The 12,857-nt window shown below is 51.1% G+C and overlaps 1 protein-coding gene across 1 annotated transcript in view; it reads right to left on the bottom strand.

Annotated features, from left to right (window-relative positions):
• The window catches only part of man2b1 (mannosidase, alpha, class 2B, member 1), a 32,852-nt gene that overhangs the window by 15,712 nt on the left and 4,283 nt on the right, over positions 1-12,857 (bottom strand). Inside the window, exons 2-10 of the mRNA XM_080216740.1 lie at positions 12,129-12,231; positions 9,879-10,052; positions 9,197-9,390; positions 7,966-8,098; positions 6,699-6,844; positions 5,218-5,334; positions 3,357-3,442; positions 1,217-1,337; positions 482-560 (exon numbers count right to left, since the gene is read on the bottom strand). Coding sequence (XP_080072866.1) covers positions 482-560; positions 1,217-1,337; positions 3,357-3,442; positions 5,218-5,334; positions 6,699-6,844; positions 7,966-8,098; positions 9,197-9,390; positions 9,879-10,052; positions 12,129-12,231 — 1,153 coding nt within the window. The remainder of the gene's footprint in view (positions 1-481; positions 561-1,216; positions 1,338-3,356; positions 3,443-5,217; positions 5,335-6,698; positions 6,845-7,965; positions 8,099-9,196; positions 9,391-9,878; positions 10,053-12,128; positions 12,232-12,857) is intronic.

The raw sequence follows: 12,857 nt of genomic DNA on the forward strand, positions 1-12,857 counted from the left end.
GCAGAAGGAGGCCATTCGACCCATCGAGCCTGCACCAATATCTGGAATTAAGAATCTACGGATGACCATGAAGCCATTGTCGAAAAAACCCATCTGGGTCACTAATGTCCTTTAGGGGAGGAAATCTGTCCTTACCCGGTCTGGCCTACATGTGATTCCAGAGTCACAGCAACGTGACTGACTCTCAGCTGCCCTCTGAAACAGTCTAGCAAGACACTCAGTTCAAGGGTGACTAGGGATGGGTAATAAATGCTGGCCCAGCCAGCGAGGCCCATGCCCCATGGATGAAACAAAACAACAATCCCACCCAGGCTCTATCCCCATTCGGCCCATCGAGCCTGGACTGACCACAATCCCACCCAGGCTCTATCCCCTTAACCCCACATAATTACCCTGCTAATCCCCCGGGGGCAATTTAACATGACCAATCCTGACAGGTGCGGGGTATAAAGGTGGGACTCGCTGTGGGACGAGGACTCACTCAGTACAGAGCTGTCTCCAACACCGTAAGGACCACTGTTGGCAGCTGAATCGACCAAAACCTCCAGCTGATTGCAGACCTAGAGAGAGAGAGACACGGTGAGGACAGTAACTCACTGACCAACGAAAGAACCTCTTCCAATCACCATCCCCGTGTTCCCTCCGGATCTCCATCCTGTCTGACTGAATCTACTCTGTGCAGAGACGGTGTTACACAGCCACTCCTTTTAACACGAGGAGCCTCAAACTCTGCACAGTGTGGGGGTGCCTCGGGAAGCCCCTGTGTCTCCAAAAGGACCTCCCCCCAACCCTCCCTCCGTCTGCGTGAACCCCAATGCCGCAAGGACTCTCCCTCCCTGTGATACAGAGGCCACAAAGAGCTCCCCCCTCACAAGGGCACCCACCATGAAACCAACCCCCCTACACGGCCTTCCTCCTCCACCAATCCGCATCCCCCCCAGCCTCATTCCACCCTTTCCCACACAGCACATCCCGACACCAAACCCCCCTCAGCCCCCCGATACCAAAACTCCCGACACCAAGCCTCCCCCACCCCCCCCAACACCGAACCCCTGCACACCCACCCAGTCCAAACTGCCCCACCCCCCGATACTGAAATCCCTCCACCTCCCCCCGACACCGAACCCCCCCCTCGCACCCCCCCCAGCCCAGGCACCGTTGACTAAGGAGGGATTTACAAGCCGGAGACGGGGGTTAGAATCTAAAGCCTGTGTACCTGAAGGAAATTGTTGCTGAGTCTCTCGTATCGTTTCAGAGCCGGCCGGCTGGTGAAATATCCTGTCCAGAACATGTGGGCACCGTCCGCATACGGGAAAAAATCATCAGATTTCACAGACCTGTTTGTATTTAAACAGCAGAGGGTTTAACAGCTGCAGTTCCACTCCCCCTCTCACACTCTGGCCTCATGTGGGCCTGGGATTGTGACAGATTGAATAATATTTTAGGGTCATAGATGTTTACAGCATGGAAACAGGCCCTTCGGCCCAACTTGTCCATGCCACCCTTTTTTAAGTCCCTAAACTAGTCCCAATTGCCCGCATTTGGCCCCTATCCCTCTATACCCATCGTACCCATATAACTGTCTAAATGCTTTTTAAATGCTTTATAAGGAGAGGCTGGATAGACTGGGACTTTTTTCTCCGGAGTGCAGGAGGCTGAGGGGTGATCTTATAGAAGTCTATAAAATAATGAGGGGAACAGATCAGCTAGATAGTCAATATCTTTTCCCAAAGGTAGGGGAGTCTAAAACTAGAGGGCATAGGTTAAGGGGAGAGGAGAGAGATACAAGTGTCCAGAGGGGCAAATTATTGTCTTTTAAAAAGCATTTAGACAGTTAAATGGGTATGACGGGTATAGACAGATATGGGCCACATGCAGGCAATTGGGATTACCTTAGGGGTTTTAAAAGGGCGGCAGAGACAAGTTGGGCTGAAGGGCCTGTTTCCATGCTGTAAGCATCTAAGACTCTAAAAGACAAAATTGTACCCACCTCTATTACTCCTCTGGCAGCTTGTTCCAGACACTCACCACCCTCTGTGTGAAAAAACTGCCCCTCTGGACACTTTTATATTTTAATTTAATATTTCAACTCAAGTTATAGAAAGTGAACAGATCTCCCGGTGATGTGGTGATAGGGTACGAGGAATATACAATTTAATCACAATCCTGTACTTCAGGCAAAGGGATCAAAGGACATGGAGGGGAAGGGAGAGGGGGGGAAGAAATCAGGATATTGAGTATGATCAGCTAACTGGAAGGGCTGAATGGCCTCCTGCTTCTATGTTTCTAACAGCAGTGGAGCAGAATGTGACAGGAAGTGAAGTGTGACATTCACAGCAAGTGTGCTGTTCTGGAAGATCTGTCAAAATTACAGGCTGGCAGGGTGGCACAGTGGGTTAGCGCTGCTGCCTCACAGCGCCAGGGACCCAGCTCCATTCCCAGCCTTGGGTCACTGTCTGTGCGGAGTCTGCACATTCTCCCCACGTCTGCGTGGGTTTCCTCTGGGTGCTCCGGTTTTCTCCCACAGTCTGAAAGACCTGCTGGTTAGGGTGCATTGGCTGTGCTAAATTCTCCCCCAGCATATCCAAACAGGCGCCGGAGTGTGGCAACCAAGGGATTTTCACAGTAACTTCACTGCAGTGTTAATGTAAGCCTTGTGACACTAATAAACAAACATTAAACTGTGCCATATCAAACTTGGTTTCCAAAACGCTCAGAGGTTTTGCCAAACTTCCTGGGCTCCTCATTGCAAATGACACTTTGGGATTGAGTTGATGAGATCTAGGATACTGGGAACATGTCCGGGAGGAACAGGTAGCTTTGGGAAAAATGGTTCCCAAAGTTCTCCACCACTGGCGAGGGAGAGGTGGGGAGGGGGGGGGGGGGGGGGTTCAGCTCACGCCAGGGTCTGGCAGAGATTCAGTGACAGGGATGAACAGAATCACACAGCGCAGAGGCTCTTCGGCCCATCGCGTCTGCACCGACACATTAGAAACACCTGAACTCCCACCTAATCCCACTTACCAGCACTTGGCCCATAGCCCTGAACGTTACGATGAGCCGAGTGCTCATCCAGGTACTTCTTAAAGAATGTGCGGCATCCCGCCCCCACCACCCTCCCAGGCAGCGCATTCCAGACCCTCACCACCCTCTGGGTAACTGCCGTTAGACAACAGCATTGTCACTGCACCCTGGGATAACATAGAGGGTGGAGGGGGGTATGAGAGAGTACCCCAGTTCCTGCATTCTGATCGAGAGCAGGGCAGGGAGACTGGAATCAACACCGTAGGGCCTGTCTCCGTGCTGTGTGATGTCCAGAATGGGAGGGGAGGAGGGTGGAAGCTCGAGAGACTTACCAGGTGAGATTTGCTGCCTTGTTCAGCTGATACAGATAGCAGGACGGGGTGGAGTACAGCACATTGACATCACTCCCATTGCTTTGCTAATCAGAAACAAACAAGAGGCATGAATGAATATTTTCATCACTCAAAACACAATTTTCATCAGCTGATCCGGTTCCGCACCCCTGATTTCCCAGCTTGGAGGAACAGGGTTGGAGACGGACTCTCAAATCCAACAACTTTGCTCACAAAATTCCAGCCTCAGGATCACTGTCTGTGTGGAGTTTGCACGTTATCCCCATGTCTGTGTGGGTTTCCTCCGGTTTCCTCCCACAGTCCAAAAACGTGTCGGTTAGGTGGATTGGCCGTGCTAAATTGCCCCTTCGTGTCTGAAGATATATAGATTCGGGGGATTAGCGGGGTAAATACATGGGGTTACAGAGTAAGGCTTGGATGGGATGCTCTATCAGAGTCAGTGCAAACTCGATGGGCTGAAAGGCCTCCTTCTGCGCCGCAGGATTCTATGATACTATGACAATGCAGGGAAGTGTCAGGAATTTCAGGGAAGTTTGCAGACAGTATCGGGGTCCCAATCTCAACCTGTCAGTACCCAGCGGAGAACACGCCCAGGAGTCAGGTGGCAGTGGGTACAGTGTCTTGTACTCCCTGGATACCCCAACGCACTTCTTGAAATGTGATCAATGTTGTAATGGAGGAAACGCAGCAGCCAATTTCTGCACAGCAAGATCCCAGCAGCAACACCGTGATCCCATTAGGGAGGGGTACAGAAAGGTTTTGGGGTGTGGGGGTATAGGTCTGATCAAAATCTGTAAAGTGTACAACCAGATGTAAATATCAGACTGTGTCTGATTCTCGGAGACAAACAGCCTGTGAGTACACTGGCTGCCCCACCTCACAGAGGGCAGGTAACTGGCAGATCACAAAACCACCCCACCCCCCACCCCCCCAGCTCCCCCTCACCCACCCCCATCACTCCAGCCTTTTCCCACATTCGCTGTGGAGAAGAGGCAGACTTGCAAAAGTTAAAGTTTATTTATTAGTGTCACAAGTTGGCTTACATTAACACTGTAATGAAGTTACTGTGAAAATCCCCTAGTCGCCACACTCCAGCACCCTAACCAGCACAGTCTTTCAGACTGTGGGAGGAAACTGGAGCTTCTGGAGGAAACCCATGCAGACACAGCGAGAACGTGCAAACTCCACACAGACAGTGACCCGAGCCGGGAATTGAACCCGGGTCCCTGGTGCTGTGAGGCAGCAGTGCTAACCCCACTGTGCCAGCACGGACTAATGGACCAACGTTTACCCAGTGAAGACTCCCGGAATCTCACAGCTCGTTCCTACAAATCCACGACAGATTGTTAAGGAGTTCCCTGTTTTGGGACTTTAGACTGAATGATTCACCCCGACCCCAAATTCACCTCAAAATAGCGTTAGAAAGAGAGACTGTGAATTGGGGAACGGTGTAGGGCCCATTGACTGTGAATTGGGGAACAGTGTAGGGCTCAGTGAAACTGTGAATTGGGGAATGGTGTAGGGCCCATTGACTGTGAATTTGGGAATGGTGTAGGGCCCATTGACTGTGAATTGGGGAACAGTGTAGGGCTCAGTGAGACTGTGAATTGGGGAATGGTGTAGGGCCCATTGACTGTGAATTTGGGAATGGTGTAGGGCCCAGTGAGACTGTGAATTGGGGAACGGTGTAGGGCTCAGTGAGACTGTGAATTGGGGAATGGTGTAGGGCCCAGTGAAACTGTGAATTCGGGAATGGTGTAGGGCTCAGTGAGACTAAGTGAGGCTGAATTAAACGCAGTTGCTAGAAAATGAGCAGATGAGAATTTTGTCGAGATATTACCGCAGCGTTGACATATTCGATCAGTTTATCCAGGTTCTTGTACCACATGTCCGCACTCTGAAAGTGGAAGTCTGATCCCATGGTCATGATGATGTGATTGGTTCTGTACTTCTTTGCCTTAATTTAGGAAGCAGACACTCTGTTAAACACTCACACACAGAGGCACAAACATAGTAACAAGGGCAAAACACAGGCAACCCAAAATAAAAACAAAACGTGCTGGAAAATCTCAGCGGTAACTGTGGAGCGAGAAACAGAGCCAATGTCTCAAAGAACAGTACGGTCCAGGGACAGGCCCTTCGGCCCATCAAGCCTGTACTAGCCCATGGCGCCTTTCTAAAATCCCTTTGCCTCTACGCAGTCCATTTTGCTCTATTCGCTGCCTGTTCCTGTGTCTGTCAGGATGCCTGTTAAATGTTGCTGTTTTTTCTGCTTCTACCACCTCCTCTGGCACTGCCTTCCAGGCACTTATTCCCCATTTCAAGTTAAGTACACTCCTCTGGACTCACAACGATAACTGTTTTCTCCCTCTGTGGCTGCTGCCTGACCTGCTGAGGTTTTCCAGCACTTACAGCGTGTATTTTCCAATTACAACATCGCAAAACTTTTGAGAATTTCAACAACAACCAGTATTACAAATCTTTCTAAATCATCGGTTAGATGTCAGCTTTAGCAACCTGTCCAAACTGGAGGAATAATATGAAATTCTGAAGGAAATTCAGAAGAGGTTCACTGGAATGGTCAATCGGGAGGGAATTCAGTCACTATTACAGACAGCGCGGCCCCCTTCTGGCCATTACAGACAGCGCGGCCCCCTTCTGGCCATTACAGACAGCGCGGCCCCCTTCTGGCCATTACAGACAGCGCGGCCCCCTTCTGGCCATTACAGACAGCGCGGCCCCCTTCTGGCCATTACAGACAGCGCGGCCCCCTTCTGGCCATTACAAACAGCGCGGCCCCCTTCTGGCCATTACAAACAGCGCGGCCCCCTTCTGGCCATTACAGACAGCGCGGCCCCCTTCTGGCCATTACAGACAAACACACTGTGTGGTAATGTTAGCAGATTGGTCACACCACCCAGACTGGGCAATAAAGGGAAAAGGATAGAGAGCTGAACTCGGGACCAAACTCTGCTCTGTCTGAGACGGGAGTTATACCGCAGGATGGGACGGCGAGTGGAGGATGCAGCACCTCCCAGTGGCGAGGACCGTTAAACAGAAAATCAGAGGATAGAATCAGACTGGGGAGCCGGCGTGTGGCCAGCCACCTGACTATCCGACTCTGGCAGGCATCGCAGCGCGAGAACAGCCTCTCCTGAACTCTCAGCGAGACGTCCCAGCAGGGGAGAGGGTGGGCCGAGGAGCCGGAACTCTGGCTAATGTTTTCCTCCGCCCATTACGGAGGCTCAGTGTTCGGTTCCAAACACCCAGCCATAACGGTCGGGGAATCTCACATCCGACGTGAATCCATGCAGAACTCACCTGCTGGCGTGCAATCTGTATGAAATAGGAAACCATCGCGTCCACGTTATAACCCTCCAAGTCTTTATCATCCTTGACGGGCTCATCCGAACAAAGCACATCCCAGCAGAACCCACTCGGAGGGTTATATCCATTGGGAAGAACACCTGGAAAAAAGATGCAAGAAGCTTGAATGATTCTTCCGACCAAGTAAACTAACAGCTAAGTGAGGATGGTGTTAACGACAGCCCCGAGTCCGATCAAACAGGGGTGGAGCTCTTTCATAAACCCCAAACTGTTCACTCCCACCCTTCCTTCCCTGCTCTCCTCCCCGTCACACTCTGCTTCCCCCTCCAAACTGAGCTGCCATTTGACTGTTTTATTTTAAGGGTGTGGTCCCCACTGTGAGGCTTAGTGTTTATTGATCCCCCCCCCCCCCCCGCCCCCGATTGTCCCGGAGGAAGTGGCAGCCAGCCACCTCCGTGGACATAACTGGGTGACCCGCTCGGCATTCCGGAGAGTCACCCTCATTAATGTGGGTATGGAGTCACACATCATGGAATCCCTACGGAGCGGAAAGAGGCCATCCGGCCCATCGAGCCTGTACCGACTCTGACAGAGCATTCCCGTAAGCCCATGCTGTTAGCCTGCTAATCCACCTAACCTGTACATTATTGGATACTAAAGGGGTGTAGGGATGTGTAATAAATGCTGATCCAGCAGCGATGCCCATATCCCATGGAACAAACTGCATTTACAGTATTTACTTTTATTCATCCATGGGACATGGGCCTCGCTGTCCTGGGCCAGCATTTATTGTTCATCCCTAGTTGTCCTTGAACGGAGTGTCTCGCTCGGCCATTTCAGAGGGCAGTTGAGAGTCAACCCCATTGCTGTGGCTCTGGAGTCACATGTAGGCCAGACCGGGTAAGGACGGCAGATTTCCTTCCCTAAAGGACATTAGTGAACTGGATGGATTTTTCAATGGTTTCAGGGTCATCAGTAGATTCTTAATTCCAGATTTTTTTATGGAATTCAAATTCCATCATTTGCTGTGACGGGATTCGAACCCGGGTCTCCAGGACATCAGCTGAGTTTCTGGATTAATAATCTAGCGATACTACTACTAAGTCATTGCCTCCTTATCGTCTTGTTGTTGACCTTACTCTAGTTATTCACACTGTCACCCCGAGCAATAAAGTTGCTGCAAAAACAGAGAACACACTTTCAATTCAGCAACAGGTATCTGGAGGTGGGATAGAAAGAGTGAGAAAACTGTTTGAACAACCTGTGAACAGGTCAGCATTGGGTTTCGCCAGATTGGCACTGGCTCTCCACACTTGCTCCATTTCCCGGTGGTTTTCTCGGTTTTCCTTGTCCTGGTAATCCAGACGGCCAAAGAAAAAGCCATCAAAGCCCATCTGTAGAGACAGCAATCGATAGGATATCACTGGCACTGTGTAACATCACCACAGTATCTAATCCTGCAAATACACTTCTCTGGATATTACCAACAGGCAATGACACTCGGACCCCTTCACATTCAATGGTGTTACCATCACTGAATCCCCCACTGTCAACATCCTTGGGATTACTGTTTACCAGAAACTCAACTGGACTCACCACATAAACACAGTGGCTACAAGAGCGGGTCAGAGGCTGGGAATACTGCAGTGAGTAACTCACCTCCTGACTCCTGAAAGCCTACCCACCATCTACAAGGCACAAGTCAGGAGTGTGATGGAATACTCCCCACTTGCCTGGATGGGAGCAGCTCCAACAACACTCAAAGCTCAACACCATCCAGGACAAAGCAGCTCCGTTTGATTGGCACCAGATCCACAAACATCCACTCCCTCCACCACCGACGCTCAGTAACAGCAGTGTGTAATATCGACAAGATGCACTGCAGCAATTCACCAAAGATCTTTAGACAGCACCTTCCAAACCCACCACCACTTCCATCTAGAAGGACAAGGGCAGCAGATACCTGGGGAACACCACCACTTGCAAGTTCCCCTCCAAACCACTCACCATCCTGATTTGGAAATCGCTGTTCCGTCACTGTTGCTGGGTCCTGGATTTCCTTCCCTAATCCCTCACAGCGCTATGGATGTACCTACACCGCATGGACTGCAGCGGCTCACCTCCACCTTCTCAAGGGGCAATTAGGGGTGGGCAGTAAATGCTGGTCTAACCAGCACATCCCATAAAAACAAGTTACACCAACAGCTGGCACTGCTAACTAGCTATCAACGAGCAGCTATGCGAAGAGTTGGCATTGCTAACTATTAACTAGCAATTATACCAAGAACGAGTACTGCTAACTTTCCATTAACTAGAAACCAACAGCTAGGCTGCAACTACACCGTAACTGGCAAACTCCACCAATGAAATGTTGACACAGCAATTTCAAATGGGAACAGCTGAATTAACAACGCTACCGTGAGGTTTCCGGACACAGAACGGGGGCTATAATTACACAGATAACTGGTTAATAAAATGCCTGTCGACGGTACCTGAGCAAAGAGGGACGCTTGTTCCCGGGAGTGCCCAAATGGATCGATGTGCCAGGCTACCCGCGGCCGGCCACACTCGCCAAAAGTGTCATTCAGGAACTGGAAACCCAGTGTCATTTGGTCGATGATGGAATTGTAGTGAGTGCTTGCCTCGTCGTTCATGCACCAGCCGCCATTCACAAACTCCAGCCTGCCTATACAAACAAAACCCAATCCGTTACAACTGCAAATACCCAATCCCAATCCCGTCCCGGGGTGACAGCTCCCGCTCCGGTGCTCCCACCGCTGGTTCAAACACCGGGAGAAATGTCAATCCTTCAGATTAGTAAACTCCAGGTTCAACGCCCAGACTAGCGAACCACCCCGACCCGTGTGCTGGCGTTACCATTTTTAAATTTCACAGAAAACAGGAAGAATATTCACAGGCTTTTCTTTGGTTGTGGAAATTGTAATGATTGGTACCGCCCTGAATCCCTTGCTTTGTACTGGCAACATCCCTAAAATAGCGAACACAAGAAGCCTGACTCCAGGCTAATACAGATTGTCAAATCTTCAATGTGGAATCCATGAGAAGGACGTAAGGATGATCCACCACTGACTGTTGTGTTGCCACAACCTGTGTGTTCCTGGCCTGTGTCCCCCCCACCCCCCCTCCCCCTGGCCTGTGCTTATTTCAACACACCTTCATTGACCAGCTGTGTGACCACCTTCTTCATATGCTCACTCTGATGCTTCCACCAGCGATAGAAGAACGCCACCTCCACGTAGATGAATCTTCTGGCTGGGTCTGCGTACAGATATGGGATGACAGAGTCCAGAATGTACTGTACCCCAGCACGCTGGATTCCAGTCCGACCTGAACAGGGTAAGAAAACTAAAATTATTTCCTGAACTTGAGCATTGAAACATCTGAAAACATCACAGCTGTTTGGGGAAAGGAAACCAGATGTAGCCGGGTGTGTCTGGTAGCTGGAGCCCTGTCTTGCTGCGCAGTTAAACCCCATCCCCATCAACCAGAATTGTTCCACATTCCTTCATATCCCCACTCAGCAGTAATCTCCGTCTCCGAAGCTCCCACTGTCCCAGTGTTTTACGGTGAACAAGTTCTAGATTTTTTCACTTTGCTCCTTTCCAAAGGGCTGCTTCCTCATTTCACCTCCCGAGGGCCCGGTTCAGAGGTCAAGTTGGCCAGGGCACTGACAGGATTCACTGATCTTCTTCAAACATTCCCGGGAAACTTTATATCTGATCTGAAGGCCATAACCTCAGAATGCGGAACTCCCTCACAACAGTGCTGAGCGTCTTAATACAGTGTTATAGCTGTTACCCCCCCCCGAGGGTCTCAGTACAGAGTTATAGCTGTTACCCCCCCCCCGAGGGTCTCAGTACAGAGTTATAGCTGTTACCCCTCCCCGAGGGTCTCAGTACAGGGTTATAGCTGTTACCCCCCCCCGAGGGTCTCAGTACAGAGTTATAGCTGTTACCCCCCCGAGGGTCTCAGTACAGGGTTATAGCTGTTACCCCCCCGAGGGTCTCAGTACAGAGTTATAGCTGTTACCACCCCCCCCCCCCCCGAGGGTCTCAGTACAGGGTTATAGCTGTTACCCCCCCCCGAGGGTCTCAGTACAGGGTTATAGCTGTTACCCCCCCGAGGGTCTCAGTACAGGGTTATAGCTGTTACCCCCCCGAGGGTCTCAGTACAGGGTTATAGCTGTTACCCCCCCAAGGGTCTCAGTACAGAGTTATAGCTGTTACCCCCCCCCGAGGGTCTCAGTACAGGGTTATAGCTGTTACCCCCCCAAGGGTCTCAGTACAGGGTTATAGCTGTTACCCCCCCCCGAGGGTCTCAGTACAGGGTTATAGCTGTTACCCCGAGGGTCTCAGTACAGGGTTATAGCTGTTACCCCCCCCCGAGGGTCTCAGTACAGGGTTATAGCTGTTACCCCGAGGGTCTCAGTACAGGGTTATAGCTGTTACCCCCCCCGAGGGTCTCAGTACAGGGTTATAGCTGTTACCCCCCCGAGGGTCTCAGTACAGAGTTATAGCTGTTACCCCCCCCCCGAGGGTCTCAGTACAGGGTTATAGCTGTTACCCCGAGGGTCTCAGTACAGAGTTATAGCTGTTACCCCCCCCGAGGGTCTCAGTACAGGGTTATAGCTGTTACCCCCCCGAGGGTCTCAGTACAGGGTTATAGCTGTTACCCCCCCGAGGGTCTCAGTACAGAGTTATAGCTGTTACCCCGAGGGTCTCAGTACAGGGTTATAGCTGTTACCCCGAGGGTCTCAGTACAGGGTTATAGCTGTTACCCCCCCGAGGGTCTCAGTACAGGGTTATAGCTGTTACCCCCCCGAGGGTCTCAGTACAGAGTTATAGCTGTTACCCCCCCGAGGGTCTCAGTACAGGGTTATAGCTGTTACCCCCCCGAGGGTCTCAGTACAGGGTTATAGCTGTTACCCCCCCGAGGGTCTCAGTACAGAGTTATAGCTGTTACCCCGAGGGTCTCAGTACAGGGTTATAGCTGTTACCCCGAGGGTCTCAGTACAGGGTTATAGCTGTTACCCCCCCGAGGGTCTCAGTACAGAGTTATAGCTGTTACCCCCCCGAGGGTCTCAGTACAGGGTTATAGCTGTTACCCCCCCGAGGGTCTCAGTACAGAGTTATAGCTGTTACCCCCCCCGAGGGTCTCAGTACAGAGTTATAGCTGTTACCCCCCCCGAGGGTCTCAGTACAGAGTTATAGCTGTTACCCCCCCCCGAGGGTCTCAGTACAGAGTTATAGCTGTTACCCCGAGGATCTCGGTACAGAGTTATAGCTGTTACCCCGAGGGTCTCGGTACAGAGTTATAGCTGTTACCCCGAGGATCTCGGTACAGAGTTATAGCTGTTACCCCGAGGGTCTCGGTACAGATTACAGTGAAGTGTTATATATTTACCTCCGTAGTAATACTGATCCACTGTTTTAAGCCAGCCCACATCATCATGTGTATGTGGGACCAGGTGAACATTCAGCATCTTGGGTTTGACAGGAGGACATGCCTAGTGGAGGAAGAAAGAAAAGTCACATTAATATTTAAAATAAGAATAAAATTCCACTGAGCGGGAAGCCCAGGTTTCCTTGTCCAGTGTGTGCGCTGGATCCCAAGGACAAGGATGGTCATTGGGAAATCTCTCCTTGCTTCAATGTGAAGATAGGTTCAAGGTTAGCACCTTTCACACTGCCTCACCAATCACTCAAATCTGGTTTCCAAACCTGCAAAAAACAGTTTATTGAAAACTCTGCTGCCCACACTAACTCACAGCCACTCCTAATCCCCCCCTTAGCTTGTTCTCGTTCACACTGCAGCGACACCTCGTTTCAAATTCTTACCTTTATTGCCAAGTTCCTCCATGACCTCCCCCGTCCCCCTCCCCATCTTTGCCTCCCTCCCTCCAGCTGCTCCTCCAATTCTGGCCTCCTGCACATGCCTCATGTCCCCCATTAGCACCGTGCTGCCTGCTGTAGGAGCTCTGCGGTTCCCTCCGCCTCCCTCTCCTGCTTAAAGCCCACTGCTCTGTTCATGTCCTCCGCTATCTCTCTTTGGGGTTCGGTGTTCAATGTGTCCGTGAAGTGCTCTGTGAGGTTTACTTCACAAAAGGGGGGGGGGGTTTGGTATCGTGATTGG

This window comes from Carcharhinus amblyrhynchos, chromosome 33 (genome assembly GCF_965287045.1).
Source record: "Carcharhinus amblyrhynchos chromosome 33, sCarAmb.v2.hapA, whole genome shotgun sequence".
In the NCBI taxonomy this organism is placed as follows: domain Eukaryota; kingdom Metazoa; phylum Chordata; class Chondrichthyes; order Carcharhiniformes; family Carcharhinidae; genus Carcharhinus; species Carcharhinus amblyrhynchos.